The sequence below is a fragment of the Phoxinus phoxinus genome (genome assembly GCF_949152265.1).
Source record: "Phoxinus phoxinus genome assembly, chromosome: 7".
Lineage (NCBI taxonomy): Eukaryota > Metazoa > Chordata > Actinopteri > Cypriniformes > Leuciscidae > Phoxinus > Phoxinus phoxinus.
Genome location: NC_136882.1, coordinates 40,315,033 through 40,336,185, shown reverse-complemented (window position 1 = coordinate 40,336,185; position 21,153 = coordinate 40,315,033). Strand labels below are relative to the sequence as shown.

Here is a 21,153-nt window from a genome sequence, read left to right as displayed (position 1 = left end):
TTAGAGGTTGAGTTCATTTCAGAATCTGCCAAACTTCCAACACTACTTCTGAATAGGATGTCTACTTCATAAATTGTATGAAAATTGTAAAAATAATGGTTCAGACTCAAACCACATATGGAGATGGAGGCGCCCTTATATGGGCAGTGATGTCCACTAGTGGAGAAGTGTGGTACTGCGCACAAACTACATCTCACTGAACGCTCATTTACTGAGATATCAACCTAACATTTGAAACACAACTTGTTCAGATTTTTGGCTTTGATTTTTTGCATTTTTAGAGTCCTCCAGGTTTTTAAAATATATATTTTATATAAAATATGAATAATAAAAATTTTAACATTGTACATTTTCATAAACTTAAACTTCTATAAAAAAAATTCTGTTTAACTTTCTTAATTTATTTATTTTTTTTAATTCTTCTTTAAAACAAGACCAATCTTACATCTATATTCCAAAGCATTCTTGAATTACAACCATTTAACTTCGAAATGTGTATTTTCATAGATATAAAAAAAAGGAGGGCGCTTAAGGGGTTAAATCTGCTCTGGTTTTTATCAAGTAATTCAGTTTGTTTGATCAAATGACACAAATCTGTTTAAGTAGAGTGTCAAAAAATATGAAAATATGCTGTGCTAATCCTGCAAAGCCTGACGAATGATATAATAGTCCAAAAAACAAATTTATTAAAAATGGAACCCATTACTGAGCCAAATAAAAAAGAAAGAGTCTGCATGTGTGCTTTTTTTATAGATTCATATTTGATACATCAGGCTTTTATGGCTCATATAGTGAGAATATGGATAAAAAAGTTAAAAGTTTTATTCAGAGGTCCAAACATTAATACATATAAATATCAATATCTGCCAATAATATGTCTTAGTCAGATGATATTTAAATGCTCAGTTTTATGATCAAATCTCTATAGTTTTAAAACATATATTAAAACTTGACACACTTTTTAATCTATATATTATATAATGCAATGATGATTGAGAGATAAATAAACCTTCCTCAAAACCCTGATCATCATATTTGATACTCATGATTTGTATGATAAATGATGATGGATAATCAAGTAAACCTCAGTTCAGTTGAAATATTACTAACAATATCAAAGTTTTAGAGAAGCACAAACCAAATAACTCCATATAATCCATTGCTAATACTGATAATCAAGCGGTTTATTCTTTAACTCTCTGCACTGATCAGATATTAAGACATTATTATTAAACATTATTATTATTAATCACGTCTAGCAGTTCTAATGTAGTTCAGCAATAAAAAAATAAAAAAAATCTGTAAATTACACGCGTTTCCAGAACCTCTGTTGCGTTCTGTTATGAAAATAAGCTGATATGACGCTGTCCTAGTTTTCATAAATGATGTTCTATTTTTATGAATCTGCAGACATCAGCTCCTCGTCAGTGTCTGAATTCATGCATAAGTCATAGTGTCGCTTCAGCTTCCAGGTGATGCCTTCATATAGTTCAGTCGAGTGTGAGTGTGTTTGATTTACAGCATCAACTATTCAGATAAACGCCATTTAAAAACAATGCTTTACACGTCAATACAACGAGGTTTCATTTGTTAACATTAGTTAAAGGAGTTCACCTCAGAGTTAAAATCTCCTGATCATTTACTCTCCATCATCCCAGATGTTCATGTCTTACTTTCTTCAGTGGAACAGAAATGCAGGTGTGTGAGGAACACACTCCAGATGTTCTCCATATAGTGTCTTCAATGGTCCAGCGGGTCGAAGGTCCAGATGTGAGTTTCAGCTTCAAAGTCTCTCACGATCCAGCCGAGGAATAAGAGTCTCATCTAGACAAACCAGCGGCCATTTTATAACTAAATACACATTTATATACTTTTATAACAAGAAATGCTGATCTTGCACTCGCTGTGATGCGCCACACATTACGTCAAAAGGTTGAAAGGTCAAGCGTGACGTCGCCGGAAGAACAGATCTAGTGTTTATAAAGCGAATGTGCAAAAACTAAGACAAACGCCATTTACAATAAATGTAAGACATCGAAGTTGGACAATTTTGAAGTTGGAGGAGAAAATTAGATTTTAATTTCTGAACCTGAACACGCTTGACCTTTCAACCTGATGACGTAATGTGTGGCGCATCACAGCGAGTGCAAGACCAGCATTTGTGGTTAAGAGTATATAAATGTGTATTTAGTTATAAAATGTCCGCTGGTTTGTCCAGATGAGACTCTTATTCCTCGGCTGGATCGTGAGAGACTGAAGCGTCACTCTGAAACTGAAACTCACATCTGGACCAGTTTGAACCCAATTGAAGTCACTATATGGAGAACATCTGGAGTGTGTTCCTCACACACCTGCATTTCTGTTCCACTGAAGACAGAAACACATGAACATCTTGGATGACGTGGAGGAGAGTAAATTATCAGGACATTTTCATTCTGAAGTGAATTAATCCTTTAACTGGATTGAACTAACATTTACAAATTATTGAATTCAATTGATTCAATTATTGAACTGAATTGAATCAACAATGAATTGATCCGAATCTTTTTAGAGACGCTTTACACAATCTGTATATAGAAATAAAAGTGCCTTCACTGCAAAAAATGCTTTTCTTACTCAGTATTTTTGTCTTGTTTCCAGTCCAAATAACAACAAATTCTGAAATCAAGATGGATTTAGTAAAGTAGTAAAATGCCATTAGATATTATGTCTTGTTATCTGCGGGGAAAAAAACGTTAAGCAAAATTATCTGCCAATATGGTTAGAAAAATAATGTTAATTCAAATGGAAAACAAGATCATTTTGTTTGTTCGGCTCAATATGATTCGGAAACGGTAAAACTGTTGAACTCTCGGGGAGCTGGAGAATGAGCCTATTTCCCCCAAAAAAGTGGAGTGTTCCTTTAAGATTTCTTTAGATATTTGGACTGGAAACAAGACAGAAACACTGAGTAAGAAAGCTTGTTGTGCAGTGTTGACTGTGTCGGGCTGTTCACAGGTTGACGTTGATCCTGTCCTGTCCGATGGATCTGAAGAACTTCCCGATGGACGTGCAGACCTGTACGATGCAGCTGGAGAGCTGTGAGTGCCTCCGTTTCTTCATCTCTCTCTGTCTCGTCTTCATCTCTCTCTCTCTCTGTCTCGTCTTCATCTCTCTCGGTCTCGTCTTCATCTCTCTGTCTCGTCTTCATCTCTCTCTGTCTCGTCTTCATCTCTCTCTGTCTCGTCTTCATCTCTCTCTGTCTCGTCTTCATCTCTCTCGGTCTCGTCTTCTTCTCTCTCGGTCTCGTCTTCATCTCTCTCTGTCTCGTCTTCATCTCTCTCGGTCTCGTCTTCATCTCTCTCTGTCTCGTCTTCATCTCTCTCTGTCTCGTCTTCATCTCACTCTGTCTCGTCTTCATCTCTCTCTGTCTCGTCTTCATCTCTCTCTGTCTCGTCTTCATCTCTCTCTGTCTCGTCTTCATCTCTCTCTGTCTCGTCTTCATCTCTCTCTGTCTCGTCTTCATCTCTCTCTGTCTCGTCTTCATCTCTCTCTGTCTCGTCTTCATCTCTCTCTGTCTCGTCTTCATCTCGCTCTGTCTCGTCTTCATCTCTCTCTGTCTCGTCTTCATCTCTCTCTGTCTCGTCTTCATCTCTCTCGGTCTCGTCTTCTTCTCTCTCGGTCTCGTCTTCATCTCTCTCTGTCTCGTCTTCATCTCGCTCTGTCTCGTCTTCATCTCTCTCTGTCTCGTCTTCATCTCTCTCGGTCTCGTCTTCATCTCTCTCTGTCTCGTCTTCATCTCTCTCTGTCTCGTCTTCATCTCTCTCTGTCTCGTCTTCATCTCTCTCTGTCTCGTCTTCATCTCTCTCTGTCTCGTCTTCATCTCTCTCTGTCTCGTCTTCATCTCTCTGTCTCGTCTTCATCTCTCTCTGTCTCGTCTTCATCTCTCTCTGTCTCGTCTTCATCTCTCTCTGTCTCGTCTTCATCTCTCTCTGTCTCGTCTTCATCTCTCTGTCTCGTCTTCATCTCTCTCTGTCTCGTCTTCATCTCTCTCTGTCTCGTCTTCATCTCTCTGTCTCGTCTTCATCTCTCTCTGTCTCGTCTTCATCTCTCTCTGTCTCGTCTTCATCTCTCTCTGTCTCGTCTTCATCTCTCTCTGTCTCGTCTTCATCTCTCTCTGTCTCGTCTTCATCTCTCTCGGTCTCGTCTTCATCTCTCTCTGTCTCGTCTTCATCTCTCTGTCTCGTCTTCATCTCTCTCTGTCTCGTCTTCATCTCTCTCTGTCTCGTCTTCATCTCTCTCTGTCTCGTCTTCATCTCTCTCTGTCTCGTCCTTCATCTCTCTCTGTCTCGTCTTCATCTCTCTCTGTCTCGTCTTCATCTCTCTCTGTCTCGTCTTCATCTCTCTCTGTCTCGTCTTCATCTCTCTCTGTCTCGTCCTTCATCTCTCTGTCTCGTCTTCATCTCTCTCTGTCTCGTCCTTCATCTCTCTGTCTCGTCTTCATCTCTCTCTGTCTCGTCTTCATCTCTCTCTGTCTCGTCTTCATCTCTCTCTGTCTCGTCTTCATCTCTCTCTGTCTCGTCTTCATCTCTCTCTGTCTCGTCTTCATCTCGCTCTGTCTCGTCTTCATCTCGTCAGACACATCTCGTCAGACACATCTGTCTCGTCTTCATCTCTCTCGGTCTCGTCTTCATCTCTCTCTGTCTCGTCTTCATCTCTCTCTGTCTCGTCTTCATCTCTCTCTGTCTCGTCTTCATCTCTCTCTGTCTCGTCTTCATCTCTCTCTGTCTCGTCTTCATCTCTCTCTGTCTCGTCTTCATCTCTCTCTGTCTCGTCTTCATCTCTCTCTGTCTCGTCTTCATCTCTCTCTGTCTCGTCTTCATCTCTCTCTGTCTCGTCTTCATCTCTCTCTGTCTCGTCTTCATCTCTCTCGGTCTCGTCTTCATCTCTCTCTGTCTCGTCTTCATCTCTCTCTGTCTCGTCTTCATCTCTCTCGGTCTCGTCTTCATCTCTCTCTGTCTCGTCTTCATCTCTCTCGGTCTCGTCTTCATCTCTCTCGGTCTCGTCTTCATCTCTCTCTGTCTCGTCTTCATCTCTCTCGGTCTCGTCTTCATCTCTCTCGGTCTCGTCTTCATCTCTCTCGGTCTCGTCTTCATCTCTCTCGGTCTCGTCTTCATCTCTCTCTGTCTCGTCTTCATCTCTCTCGGTCTCGTCTTCATCTCTCTCGGTCTCGTCTTCATCTCTCTCTGTCTCGTCTTCATCTCTCTCTGTCTCGTCTTCATCTCTCTCTGTCTCGTCTTCATCTCTCTCTGTCTCGTCTTCATCTCTCTCTGTCTCGTCTTCAATCTCTCTCTGTCTCGTCTTCATCTCTCTCTGTCTCGTCTTCATCTCTCTCGGTCTCGTCTTCATCTCTCTCGGTCTCGTCTTCTTCTCTCTCGGTCTCGTCTTCATCTCTCTCTGTCTCGTCTTCATCTCTCTCTGTCTCGTCTTCATCTCTCTCTGTCTCGTCTTCATCTCTCTCTGTCTCGTCTTCATCTCTCTCTGTCTCGTCTTCATCTCTCTCTGTCTCGTCTTCAATCTCTCTCTGTCTCGTCTTCATCTCTCTCTGTCTCGTCTTCATCTCTCTCGGTCTCGTCTTCATCTCTCTCTGTCTCGTCTTCATCTCTCTCTGTCTCGTCTTCATCTCTCTCTGTCTCGTCTTCATCTCTCTCTGTCTCGTCTTCATCTCTCTCTGTCTCGTCTTCATCTCTCTCTGTCTCGTCTTCATCTCTCTCTGTCTCGTCTTCATCTCTCTCTGTCTCGTCTTCATCTCTCTCTGTCTCGTCTTCATCTCTCTCTGTCTCGTCTTCATCTCTCTCTGTCTCGTCTTCATCTCGCTCTGTCTCGTCTCGTCTCGTCTTCATCTCTCTCTGTCTCGTCTTCATCTCACTCTGTCTCGTCTTCATCTCTCTCTGTCTCGTCTTCATCTCACTCTGTCTCGTCTTCATCTCTCTCTGTCTCTTCTTCATCTCTCTCTGTCTCGTCTTCATCTCTCTCTGTCTCGTCTTCATCTCTCTCTGTCTCGTCTTCATCTCTCTCTGTCTCTTCTTCATCTCTCTCTGTCTCGTCTTCATCTCTCTCTGTCTCGTCTTCATCTCTCTCTGTCTCGTCTTCATCTCTCTCTGTCTCGTCTTCATCTCTCTCTGTCTCGTCTTCATCTCTCTCTGTCTCTTCTTCATCTCTCTCTGTCTCGTCTTCATCTCTCTCGGTCTCGTCTTCATCTCTCTCGGTCTCGTCTTCATCTCTCTCTGTCTCGTCTTCATCTCTCTCTGTCTCGTCTTCATCTCGCTCTGTCTCGTCTTCATCTCGCTCTGTCTCGTCTTCATCTCTCTCTGTCTCGTCTTCAATCTCTCTCTGTCTCGTCTTCATCTCTCTCTGTCTCGTCTTCATCTCTCTCGGTCTCGTCTTCATCTCTCTCGGTCTCGTCTTCTTCTCTCTCTGTCTCGTCTTCATCTCTCTCTGTCTCGTCTTCATCTCTCTCTGTCTCGTCTTCATCTCTCTCTGTCTCGTCTTCATCTCTCTCTGTCTCGTCTTCAATCTCTCTCTGTCTCGTCTTCATCTCTCTCTGTCTCGTCTTCATCTCTCTCGGTCTCGTCTTCATCTCTCTCTGTCTCGTCTTCATCTCTCTCTGTCTCGTCTTCATCTCTCTCTGTCTCGTCTTCATCTCTCTCTGTCTCGTCTTCATCTCTCTCTGTCTCGTCTTCATCTCTCTCTGTCTCGTCTTCATCTCTCTCTGTCTCGTCTTCATCTCTCTCTGTCTCGTCTTCATCTCTCTCTGTCTCGTCTTCATCTCTCTCTGTCTCGTCTTCATCTCTCTCTGTCTCGTCTTCATCTCGCTCTGTCTCGTCTTCATCTCATCTCTGTCTCGTCTCGTCTTCATCTCTCTCTGTCTCGTCTTCATCTCTCTCTGTCTCGTCTTCATCTCACTCTGTCTCGTCTTCATCTCTCTCTGTCTCGTCTTCATCTCACTCTGTCTCGTCTTCATCTCTCTCTGTCTCGTCTTCATCTCTCTCTGTCTCGTCTTCATCTCTCTCTGTCTCGTCTTCATCTCTCTCTGTCTCGTCTTCATCTCTCTCTGTCTCTTCTTCATCTCTCTCTGTCTCGTCTTCATCTCTCTCTGTCTCGTCTTCATCTCTCTCTGTCTCGTCTTCATCTCTCTCTGTCTCGTCTTCATCTCTCTCTGTCTCGTCTTCATCTCTCTCTGTCTCGTCTTCATCTCTCTCTGTCTCTTCTTCATCTCTCTCTGTCTCTTCTTCATCTCTCTCTGTCTCGTCTTCATCTCTCTCGGTCTCGTCTTCATCTCTCTCTGTCTCGTCTTCATCTCTCTCGGTCTCGTCTTCATCTCTCTCTGTCTCGTCTTCATCTCTCTCGGTCTCGTCTTCATCTCTCTCTGTCTCGTCTTCATCTCTCTCTGTCTCTTCTTCATCTCTCTCTGTCTCGTCTTCATCTCTCTCTGTCTCGTCTTCATCTCTCTCTGTCTCTTCTTCATCTCTCTCTGTCTCTTCTTCATCTCTCTCTGTCTCGTCTTCATCTCTCTCTGTCTCGTCTTCATCTCACGGAGTCTGTGCTTGCGTTCTGCAGTCGGATACACCATGAACGACCTGATCTTCGAGTGGCTGGGCGATGGCCCGGTTCAGGTGGCCGACGGTCTGACCTTACCACAGTTCCTCATCAGAGACGAGAAGGACCTGGGCTACTGCACCAAACACTATAACACCGGTCAGAAGACACACTCAGAACTCAGCACACGGCACCAGTGTATTAAACATCGCCGTCTCGGCTTATTAAAGCTCTGACATAATCTGCGAACATTCAGATCTGCGTTCTGATCCAGAGAGAGCCGCTGTCATGTACAGATATGGTCTTTTCAACCACACACTATCATTATTTCTGTCTTACAATAATTCATATCACCTGAAGGGGTTTATTCTGAGATAACACACACACACACACACCTGAAGGGGGTTTATTCTGAGATAACACACACACACCTGAAGGGGGTTTATTCTGAGATAACACACACACACACACCTGAAGGGGTTTATTCTGAGATAACACACACACACACACACACACACACACACACACACACACACACACCTGAAGGGGGTTTATTCTGAGATAACACACACACACACACACCTGAAGGGGGTTTATTCTGATAACAACCGGCTGGATGTACATTATCCCTTACTTAACATCCACATTTCACGAATCATATATATATACACTTATAATCATGTCAGTCCTGATGGAGTGCTGTCTGTGTGCTGACGGTGTCTGTGTGCTGACGGTGTCTGTGTGCTGACGGTGTCTGTGTGCTGACGGTGTCTGTGTGCTGACGGTGTCTGTGTGCTGACGGTGTCTGTGTGCTGACGGTGTCTGTGTGCTGACGCTGTCTGTGTGCTGACGGTGTCTGTGTGCTGACGGTGTCTGTGTGTTGACGGTGTCTGTGTGTTGACGGTGTCTGTGTGCTGACGGTGTCTGTGTGCTGACGGTGTCTGTGTGCTGACGGTGTCTGTGTGCTGACGGTGTCTGTGTGCTGACGGTGTCTGTGTGCTGACGGTGTCTGTGTGCTGACGGTGTCTGTGTGCTGACGGTGTCTGTGTGCTGACGGTGTCTGTGTGCTGACGGTGTCTGTGTGCTGACGGTGTCTGTGTGCTGACGGTGTCTGTGTGTTGACGGTGTCTGTGTGCTGACGGTGTCTGTGTGTTGACGGTGTCTGTGTGCTGACGGTGTCTGTGTGTTGACGGTGTCTGTGTGTTGACGGTGTCTGTGTGTTGACGGTGTCTGTGTGTTGACGGTGTCTGTGTGCTGTCGGTGTCTGTGTGTTGACGGTGTCTGTGTGTTGACGGTGTCTGTGTGTTGACGGTGTCTGTGTGCTGACGGTGTCTGTGTGTTGACGGTGTCTGTGTGCTGACGGTGTCTGTGTGCTGACGGTGTCTGTGTGCTGACGGTGTCTGTGTGCTGACGGTGTCTGTGTGCTGACGGTGTCTGTGTGTTGACGGTGTCTGTGTGCTGACGGTGTCTGTGTGTTGACGGTGTCTGTGTGCTGACGGTGTCTGTGTGTTGACGGTGTCTGTGTGCTGACGGTGTCTGTGTGCTGACGGTGTCTGTGTGTTGACGGTGTCTGTGTGCTGACGGTGTCTGTGTGCTGACGGTGTCTGTGTGCTGACGGTGTCTGTGTGCTGACGGTGTCTGTGTGCTGACGGTGTCTGTGTGTTGACGGTGTCTGTGTGCTGACGGTGTCTGTGTGTTGACGGTGTCTGTGTGCTGACGGTGTCTGTGTGTTGACGGTGTCTGTGTGCTGACGGTGTCTGTGTGCTGACGGTGTCTGTGTGCTGACGGTGTCTGTGTGTTGACGGTGTCTGTGTGTTGACGGTGTCTGTGTGCTGACGGTGTCTGTGTGCTGACGGTGTCTGTGTGCTGACGGTGTCTGTGTGTTGACGGTGTCTGTGTGCTGACGGTGTCTGTGTGCTGTCGGTGTCTGTGTGCTGACGGTGTCTGTGTGCTGACGGTGTCTGTGTGCTGACGGTGTCTGTGTGCTGACGGTGTCTGTGTGCTGACGGTGTCTGTGTGCTGACGGTGTCTGTGTGCTGACGGTGTCTGTGTGCTGACGGTGTCTGTGTGCTGACGGTGTCTGTGTGCTGACGGTGTCTGTGTGTTGACGGTGTCTGTGTGCTGACGGTGTCTGTGTGCTGACGGTGTCTGTGTGCTGACGGTGTCTGTGTGTTGACGGTGTCTGTGTGCTGACGGTGTCTGTGTGCTGTCGGTGTCTGTGTGCTGACGGTGTCTGTGTGCTGACGGTGTCTGTGTGCTGACGGTGTCTGTGTGCTGACGGTGTCTGTGTGCTGACGGTGTCTGTGTGCTGACGGTGTCTGTGTGCTGACGGTGTCTGTGTGCTGACGGTGTCTGTGTGCTGACGGTGTCTGTGTGCTGACGGTGTCTGTGTGCTGACGGTGTCTGTGTGCTGACGGTGTCTGTGTGCTGACGGTGTCTGTGTGCTGGCGGTGTCTGTGTGCTGACGGTGTCTGTGTGTTGACGGTGTCCAGGGAAGTTCACGTGCATCGAGGTGAAGTTCCACCTGGAGAGGCAGATGGGCTATTACCTGATCCAGATGTACATCCCCAGCCTCCTCATCGTCATCCTCTCCTGGGTCTCCTTCTGGATCAACATGGACGCGGCTCCGGCCCGGGTCGCGCTCGGCATCACCACGGTCCTCACCATGACGACGCAGAGCTCGGGGTCACGGGCCTCGCTGCCAAAGGTCAGACCGCGCACTCTCTTCACAACCAGAAACATGAGGCTAGTAAGCTGTCATCGGTTGCACTACTCTTTATTTCTCTATTGGTCCGTATATCGAGTGAAGCGCTTCTGGAACAAGAGCTAATGTGGGCGGGGCTTGTGTCTGTGGGGAATTGATTGATCACACCTGTTAGTCACTTCATAACGATCATTAAAGTATTGCACGATTAGTCTATTTATCATTTGTTCATTTCATAAGTAAACACACAGTTGACATATCCTGCCATTTTACAAGCTATACTGCATCTCAAAATATGATTTCTTTTGTAAATTTTGGGTCAAATATGGACAAACCCAGCCGGTTTTAAAATGCATTTTTAATCCAACGTTTGGGTTTGTCCATATTTGACCCAAAACTGGGTTAAAACAATCCAGCATTTCTAGTGTATATACAGCGCCTACAGCGGCCACATGGCGGCCACAATACAAATAAAAACACCGGTTATGGCCGGTTATGAACATCACGATCATATCATCCAGTGTGTTTCTGCAATAATGTACATGAGAAATCCAGGTTATGGAGATGAATCACTGCATCATCAAGAGTTATGACGTCAGCGACGATTAATATTATCTAGTCCTGATTCACAACAACAAAAGCGGGAACACACAATTATCAGCGAGATTTGCTTTTCTGTTCCATAACATCATGCAAATGATCTTTCCTGAGTGAAGAGCTTCATCTTTACTTTAGAGAACATCACACACACACACACACACACACACACACACACACACACACACACACACACACAAACACACACACACACACACACACACACACACACACACACTTCAGTCGGGTGCTCATCTGATACTGCCGTTATTATGAGGAAACCAAAGCGCTCATTACCAGACAGCCAATAATCCCATAATCCCGGCTCCTGTTATTGCTTCCAATAAAGTCTTTCCTCTAATGACGACGCTGTTGTCTTCTCCAGAAATACAGCAGATCATGTGACTCAATATGCAAATCAGCGAGAGATTTAATGTGTCGCTCTGTTTTCACCTGATAGTAATAATGAACATCAGCGGTTGAAAATAAGGGATAATTCATGCATTTTCAGGTTTTGTTTACCGGTATTTAAAGTTGGACTTTTCTGCTGCTTATTAATGAAAATATGAAATATAATGTATAAAAAAATATAAATTGAATTTTACACACACATAAAATTGAAAAATATATATTTATATGTAAATTTATACTGTGTTTATAATATATATAAATATAAATGTATAAATAAAAAATATTTTTAAATTAAAACAAAATAAAAATGACACACACACACATATATATATATATATATATATATATATATATATATATTAAAATATATTAATACTTATTTTACAATTATATATCTAATATTATAAAAAGTATTAAAATATTATTATAAATATATTTATATATATATAATAAATAAATATATAATTGAGTTATTTTATAAATATATATATATACACAAAAAATATAATATATATATATATATATATATATATATATATACATAAAAATTCTATATATATATATAATATTGAAATCATATATCAAATATTATAAAAACGTATTATAATGAATAAATGAATAAATATGCGATGTGTGTGTGTGTGTGTGTGTGTGTGTTAGGTGTCGTATGTGAAGGCGATAGACATCTGGATGGCGGTGTGTTTGCTGTTCGTGTTCGCCGCCCTGCTGGAGTACGCCGGCGTGAACTTCGTCTCCAGACAGCAGAGGGAGTTCCTGCGGCTCAAGCGGCGGCAGAGGCGACTCACGAAGGTACGACGCACCGCAACACACTCGTATTCCTGCAGGACTTACGTCTGGTTTCCAGTCCAAATATCGAAACATTCTTAAATCAAGAAGCATTTACTAAAGTAGTAAAATGCCATAAGATATTATGTCTTGTTTTCAAGTTGATTCGTCAAACCGTTCTTGAACGCGCAAACAAATCCCACAAGACGAAGATCACGCCATAATGGACGCTAGGTTGTATCTCCGCAACGCTTTAGCGTATTCTGACCAAATTTGGTGTGTGTTTTGACAACCATGACCTGAGGCTTCCTGCACAGTTTCGGCACAGTGCCACCAAGTGGTCAGGAGATATGTAAAATGGCTCTTTTTGCTTATAACACGGCGAGTCGAACAATACCCAACTTTCCCATATCGACAATTTGGGGCGTCGGCCATTTTTTTAACGTACATTTTATGAACGTAAGATTTTTTTGGCGTATCATTACAAATCTCGGTGTGTGTCATCGGCACCATGCCCTGACACTACTTCAAAACATTTCGGGGCAGCGCCACCTTTTGGTCAAACGGTATAAAGAATTTTCTAAAAATTATAATAACTTTTTATTAAATTGGCCTATTGTAATGAAGCTGAAAAGGAAGTGAGATTTTGCTTAAAACAAACAGAATTATCTGCCAATGGGGTAAGAAAAATAATGTTAATTCCAACAGAAATAAGCAAAATAAGCTTGTTTTAAGCTAAAAATCCCCCCCGATAACAAGACATAATATCTAATGGCATTTTACTACTTTAGTAAATCCATCTTGATTTAAGAATGTTTAGATCTTTGGACTGGAAACCAGACAAAAACACTGAGTAAGAAAAGCATTTTGTGCAGTGTGTGACTGAAGACACGATGATATCCCAGACAGACACTCGTTTAAAAACGGCATTAGCGTCGGCCGCTTTAACGAGGAGCGCATTAACACCAGAGTCAGTTACAGATCACTCACACGCTTTACTTCAACATCTCCAGCGCGCCGGTTTGTTTACTCATTCATTATTCACAAACGTGTGCAAGATTTGCTCATATTTGGGGCTGAAATGAATCTCCAACGGGACAAAAATAACATTAAAGGAATAATTTATCCAGTGATTAAAGCTTGTCGTCGTTCACTCTCTGGAACGCTAACGAGATGTTCGTCAGAAGAAGCTTCCGTTCAGTTACATGTACAAACACACTATCATACAATTATTGCACTACTTCATATGAGTCATGATGCTTCAAACATGTGTGAGTGATAATAAATGATAATTCATCCATTGCTAATTCATGCATAAAAAATTTGAAAATAATAAATGATCATTAAAAAAAAATATAATGATAATTCATGCATTTTTTTTTTTAAGTTGGACTTTACTGCTGCTTATTAATGGTAATTAGCTGGTAAAATATTGATTAGCGAATTAAAATGAGTAATATGCTAATACATGATTGCAAATTCTCCATTAGAGTTGGTAAGTTTGATTTATTTCTGTGAATTAATTCGAAACTCATTCAAGGATTTATTTGTGTTCAAAATGTTCATTGGTCAACCCGTGTTATTATTCAGTATATAAAACCAATTAAACCAATTTCATGAACAATTTAAAACGCTGCTTTAATATACTAAATGTTCTAGGTAAATAAATAAATAATAATATATATTATAATTAAAAAATAAAATTTAAATACAAATAAAATTTAATAGACATATTTTAATAAAATGATAAATATTTTTTATAATTATACTATTATAAATGAAAGCACATAAATTATGAATTAAATTCATAAAAATATATATTAATTTTATAAATATAAAATGAAAATTCATTTTTATAATTTCTGATTTTATTATAAATTACAGCACATAAATTATGTATTAAATAAAAAAATATATATATGAATTTTTATATGATAAAATATATTATAAAATAATATTAATATTTATCAAATAAAAATTACATGCATTATATATATTTGTGTGTATGCATGTATGTATATATAATATATATATTATACTGTGTATGTTATAATAAAATAAGTAAATGTATATTTTTTAACATGATTTAGTCTTCTAAAGTAAATTTGATAAAATTGTGAATTACAGCACATAATATATATATGTTTTTATAAATATATTATAAAACAATATTTATAAAATAAAAATTACACACAGACATGTGTGTGTGCAGTATGTATTATAATAAAATACTTAAATTAATTCTAATTACTTCTAAAGTAAATTTTATAAAACACATAATTTATAAAAATGACATACTTTATATATAATTGTCATATGCTGCTTTCTGTGAGGAACAAATTTAAGTTGTTATTCGCTCAAACTTGATGTAATGTATTTTCATATGACGTATTTGAATCTATATGATCATAAAGGAAACATGTTAAAAGAATGTTCCTCACGTAAAGCATCATATAATAGTTTGTTATGATCAAGGCGGAGAGATATGAGGCCTCTTAATAATGTTAAAAATTATATTGTAAAAAAAAAAGAAGTACATTGCTCGTTGTTAGTTGATGGTAGAAGACTGAAGACTGTATTGTAAACCAAACTTAAACACGGCACTAAAGAAAGACGATAATAATCCTAATCCTCAAACCGGACACACTCAGTGAGAGAAACGCTCTGTCCCGGACACACCTGAGACTGACCGAACACAGATGAAGACGCTCGTTACAGTCACTGAGCGAACACCATCTCCCTCCAGCTGTTCCTTACAGCTCGTTAATCAACGTGTGATGCAACCAGTGGAGCTCTGAGTGAGTGAGTGAGTGAGTGGAGGCGGGGCTCATTTGCATATTCATAGAACCACGCATACTAAATGAGGCAAGGGTGTCGAGTTACATTCAAGATATTTTAAGGCATGAAAATGTCTAGGGATTCACACACACACACACACACACACACCTGAAGGGGTTTATTCTGAGATCTCACACACACACACACACACACACACACCTGAAGGGGTTTCTTCTGAGATAACACACACACACACACACACACCTGAAGGGGGTTTATTCTGAGATAACACACACACACACACACACACCTGAAGGGGGTTTATTCTGAGATAACACACACACACACACACACACACACACACACACACACCTGAAGGGGTTTATTCTGAGATAACACACACACACACACACACACACACCTGAAGGGGTTTCTTCTGAGATAACACACACACACACACACACACCTGAAGGGGGTTTATTCTGAGATAACACACACACACACACACACACCTGAAGGGGGTTTATTCTGAGATAACACACACACACACACACACACCTGAAGGGGGTTTATTCTGAGATAACACACACACACACACACACCTGAAGGGGGTTTATTCTGAGATAACACACACACACACACACACACACTCCTGAAGGGGTTTATTCTGAGATAACACACACACACACCTGAAGGGGTTTATTCTGAGATAACACACACACACACACACACACACACCTGAAGGGGTTTATTCTGAGATAACACACACACACACACACACACACACACACACACACACCTGAAGGGGGTTTATTCTGAGATAACACACACACACACACACACACACACCTGAAGGGGTTTATTCTGAGATAACACGCACACACACACACACACACACACCTGAAGGGGTTTATTCTGAGATAACACACACACACACACCTGAAGGGGTTTATTCTGAGATAACACACACACACACACATCTGAAGGGGTTTATTCTGAGATAACACACACACACACACACACACACATCTGAAGGGGTTTATTCTGAGATACACACACACACACACACACACACACACCTGAAGGGGGTTTATTCTGAGATAACACACACACACACACACACACACACCTGAAGGGGTTTATTCTGAGATAACACACACACACACACACACACCTGAAGGGGTTTATTCTGAGATAACACACACACACACACACACCTGAAGGGGTTTATTCTGAGATAACACACACACACACACACACACCTGAAGGGGTTTATTCTGAGATAACACACACACACACACATCTGAAGGGGTTTATTCTGAGATAACACACACACACACACACACACACATCTGAAGGGGTTTATTCTGAGATACACACACACACACACACACACACACACCTGAAGGGGGTTTATTCTGAGATAACACACACACACACACACCTGAAGGGGTTTATTCTGAGATAACACACACACACACACACACACACACTCCTGAAGGGGTTTATTCTGAGATAACACACACACACACCTGAAGGGGTTTATTCTGAGATAACACACACACACACACACACACACACACACACCTGAAGGGGGTTTATTCTGAGATAACACACACACACACACACACACCTGAAGGGGGTTTATTCTGAGATAACACACACACACACACACACACACACCTGAAGGGGGTTTATTCTGAGATAACACACACACACACACACACACACACACACCTGAAGGGGTTTATTCTGAGATAACACACACACACACACACACACACACCTGAAGGGGTTTATTCTGAGATAACACACACACACACACACACACCTGAAGGGGTTTATTCTGAGATAACACACACACACACACATCTGAAGGGGTTTATTCTGAGATAACACACACACACACACACACACATCTGAAGGGGTTTATTCTGAGATACACACACACACACACACACACCTGAAGGGGGTTTATTCTGAGATAACACACACACACACACACACACACACCTGAAGGGGTTTATTCTGAGATAACACACACACACACACACACACACACGCCTGAAGGGGTTTATTCTGAGATAACACACACACACACACACACACCTGAAGGGGTTTATTCTGAGATAACACACACACACACACACACACCTGAAGGGGTTTATTCTGAGATAACACACACACACACACATCTGAAGGGGTTTATTCTGAGATAACACACACACACACACACATCTGAAGGGGTTTATTCTGAGATACACACACACACACACACACACCTGAAGGGGGTTTATTCTGAGATAACACACACACACACACACACACACACACCTGAAGGGGTTTATTCTGAGATAACACACACACACACACACACACACACACACACACACACCTGAAGGGGTTTATTCTGAGATAACACACACACACACCTGAAGGGGTTTATTCTGAGATAACACACACACACACACACACCTGAAGGGGTTTATTCTGAGATAACACACACACACACACACACACACACACACACCTGAAGGGGGTTTATTCTGAGATAACAACCGGCTGGATCTACATTATCCGCTTATAACACAAATTCCCTCTTTATTCTGAACACACAGGAGGAAGAGTTACAAGATGGCCGCCTGCACTTCTCCGGCTACAGCAAAAGCCCCGCGAGCAACGCCATCCAGGAGCCGTCGATCCCGAAGGACTCGGAACCGAACCGGAAGAAGTTTGTGGACCGAGCCAAGCGGATCGACACCATCTCCCGAGCCGCGTTCCCGATGGTGTTCCTGATCTTTAACGTCTTTTACTGGATCACATACAAGATCATCAGACACGAGGGCGCCAGGAAAGTCTGAACTGAGGACTTTTAGCGTTTAATCTGATGTGTGTGTGATCAGCGAATATCTGATGTGTGTGTGATCAGCTGTTGTTGTTGTTGTTGAAAGGTTTCATACGGAAGACACTGTTTTATATGATTGTCTTTTGGATCTTGATAGTTTTTATGAATCGAGTCGTCACTCTTCTCCTCTTTCTACACACAGCTGCACATTTGACCACACACACACACACACACACACACACACACACACACACACACACACACACACACACACACACACACACACACACACACACACACACACACACACACACACACACACACACACACACACACACACACACACACACACACACACACACACACACACACACACACACACACACACACACACACACACACACACACACACACACACACACACACACACACACAATATCGGAATCTCACTAGACACATCAATGTTCAGGTTAAATTTCATCCACAAATCAAAATAAATATTATAATATATGTTATTAAATAATGTACTACAAATGTTAGAAAAGTCAGGAAATATAATCAAATTAATTTTAAAAATATATATTATTATTTAAAAATATATATTTAAAAAACAATAAATTGCAATATTTACATATTTATTTTACAATTTAATATAAGATTTTTAAATATATATATTCTTACACTATATTATATATATATATATTTATACTATATATATATATATATATTCTTACACTATTATATACATATATATAATATTATTGTTATTATTATCTAAAATGTTTTAAAATCCTTAGATCATAATTTTATATACAAGTATATAATATAGTGTATTATATATATATATATATTGAAAAAATATCAGATTGTGAAATCTATATCAAACAATATTAATATTGTACAATTTTATAATATTATATATATATATATATATATATTACACTATAATATATTTTAAAATATTATGTTAAATGTTAAAATATTAATATATTTTATATACTGTATATAAAATATATGAATCTTTTAACATTCAACATAATTTTTTAAAATATATTATAGTGTAATATATATATATATATATATAGTATTTTTAAATATTATTATAAAATTGTACAGTAGTAATATTTTTTTAAATATTTTTTTTAAATATATATTTTAAAAAGTAAATTAAATTGTTATATATATATATATATATATATATGTATATTACAATTTGATATAAGATTTTTAAATATGTATTACATTATAAATATTTAAATATATAATATTGTTTTACACACACACACACACACACACCTCAATTGCTTTGTATTTTAAAGAACACACAGTAGTGAAGCTCGCAGATGGAAAGCATCCTCGGCTTCGGATCTGTCTCACGTTGTCTCTCATTACGGTACGGTGTAAATGTGTGTGTTTTCTCATGGCTGTGACGCATAATCAAATGGCATAACCTATTAAATGCTGCATATGCTGAAGAACATTTTCATATTTCAAGTCTACTGAGCCAATTATTTAAAAAAAAAATGCTAGGTAATAAAAATATTGCAAAAACCTGCACACATGAAGTCACATCATAAAGCATCTGTCCTGTACTCGACTGTGACGTTTTAAACGGACGGGCAGAAACACTTTTTAAGTTAAATATTTGTGGAGTATATGTTGCATAAAAATGTATTTAATTAGAATACGCAATTGCTTTTGAGTGGCTGTCAATGGAGAAAGATGCTTGTTGCCCCAATGGTGTAATTCCAGCATCTTCCAGCAGGGGTTCCAGACTAACAAGCGGATTAACATTAATGTAATATTCTCTCAGATCAGTGTTGCTTTAAATAAGTCTCTGATGTCCCCTATATTAGACTAGATACTTTATGAATTACAACTTGGTTATTTACTGAATGACAAGAAGATGAACAATGTTGAGCCAAAGTCAGTCATTGCTCAGGATTTTCATTTTGATCTCAAACTGATCCGTGCCATAGTTTGATCAAACTGGTTGAACAAACGAAATGATGTCACTTCCTGCAGGATAATGTCATTAGGGAACTGGCTTTTTAGTTTTTTGCTCTGCCATGTTTGTGGAAAGTGATATTAAGGACACAGAAAAAATAAAATAAAAAATAATACATTTCTAATTTATTACAATATCTTGGAAACATGATACATGTAATAAAATAGAGTTTTTTTATATACAGATTTTTAATGCATACTCTTTAATTAGTCAAACTAAAACTGATAGTCGTTATGTACGGTGATCAAATCATAGTCGTTATTCAGTCATAATATAAGAAAACACACTAGAGGTATCTCGCATTTCATGGAAGAAAAGCGTCACTGCATACAGACTAGATCTGCTTACTTTCCCACTCTCTTTGTGGAGAACAACACAACCATAGGCATTTATTGATACAGTGGATACATTACTGTCACTTTAATGTGTCCTTGCTGAATAAAAATATTAATTAATACAAAAAATTAAATAATAATAACCCCAAACTTTTGAATTGATAGTGTACCAGATATATGTGTGTGTTTTATGCATTTATATATATATAATATTTTTAATGTATAGTCTTTAAATTGTCAAACTGAAACTTATTACAGTGAAAATGCTGTTTTTTCGACTAATAAATGCGACAAAGAAATTCTTCAAAAAATAAAACCATTACAAGACCGTCACACACTCACCATTGTGACGGATCTCAGACTCGATCTCCAGGCGGAGACGGATGCTGGTTTCCATGGTAACGCTGGCAGCGGCGAGGAGGACACTTGAAGAGGATGATGGTTATGAATATTTGCTCTGGTCTGAGAACACGCTTTATCTTGTCGGTGTCAGAGAGTCTGGCAGATGAAATGAAGTGCACAGATTAAGTGAACGCATGTGGACTGTTATTAAACATCACATCATGGGGGTGATTACTGGACGGATATAGCTACAGTAAACACACACTGACAATAATGAAACATTTGATGCAATACTCAGAGTAGCACCGAACAAACTGAAATTTATGCGAGTCAGAACCATTCGCATTTACCAGTGATGCTTTACAAAAATCTGTATGTATATATGTGTGTGTGTGAATATATATATATTATATCTGTGTATATGTACATATAGGTGTGTATGTATGTAGATATATGTGTGTGTATATATATATAGGTGTGTGTATGTATGTATGTAGATATATGTGTGTGTGTATATATATAGGTGTGTGTATGTATGTATGTAGATATATGTGTGTGTGTGATATATATATATATGGGTGTGTATGTATGTATGTATATATATATGTGTGTGTGTGTGTATATATAGGTGTGTGTATGTATGTATGTAGATATATGTGTGTGTGTGATATATATATATATGGGTGTGTATGTATGTATGTATATATATATGTGTGTGTGTGTGTATATATAGGTGTGTGTATGTATGTAGATATGTGTGTGTGTGTAT

General features: G+C 40.2%; 2 protein-coding genes across 3 annotated transcripts in view; one reads left to right on the top strand and one right to left on the bottom strand.

Annotated features, from left to right (window-relative positions):
* Positions 1-17,996, top strand: part of glra2 (glycine receptor, alpha 2) — a gene marked incomplete at its 5' end in the record, with an annotated part of 32,954 nt that extends 14,958 nt beyond the window's left edge. Inside the window, 5 exons of the mRNA XM_079617470.1 lie at positions 2,998-3,080; positions 7,600-7,737; positions 10,071-10,285; positions 11,951-12,100; positions 17,473-17,996. Of these exons, the coding sequence (XP_079473596.1) occupies positions 2,998-3,080; positions 7,600-7,737; positions 10,071-10,285; positions 11,951-12,100; positions 17,473-17,715 (829 nt within the window). The 3' untranslated portion in view covers positions 17,716-17,996. The remainder of the gene's footprint in view (positions 1-2,997; positions 3,081-7,599; positions 7,738-10,070; positions 10,286-11,950; positions 12,101-17,472) is intronic.
* Positions 17,997-20,170: 2,174 nt separating this feature from the next.
* The window catches only part of fancb (FA complementation group B), a 48,077-nt gene continuing 47,094 nt past the window's right edge, over positions 20,171-21,153 (bottom strand). The window contains exon 11 of one of the 2 annotated variants that reach the window (XM_079618763.1): positions 20,171-20,540. In XM_079618763.1, the coding sequence (XP_079474889.1) occupies positions 20,399-20,540 (142 nt within the window). In that variant the 3' untranslated portion in view covers positions 20,171-20,398. The remainder of the gene's footprint in view (positions 20,541-21,153) is intronic. The other variant, XM_079618764.1, reaches the window with a different exon arrangement.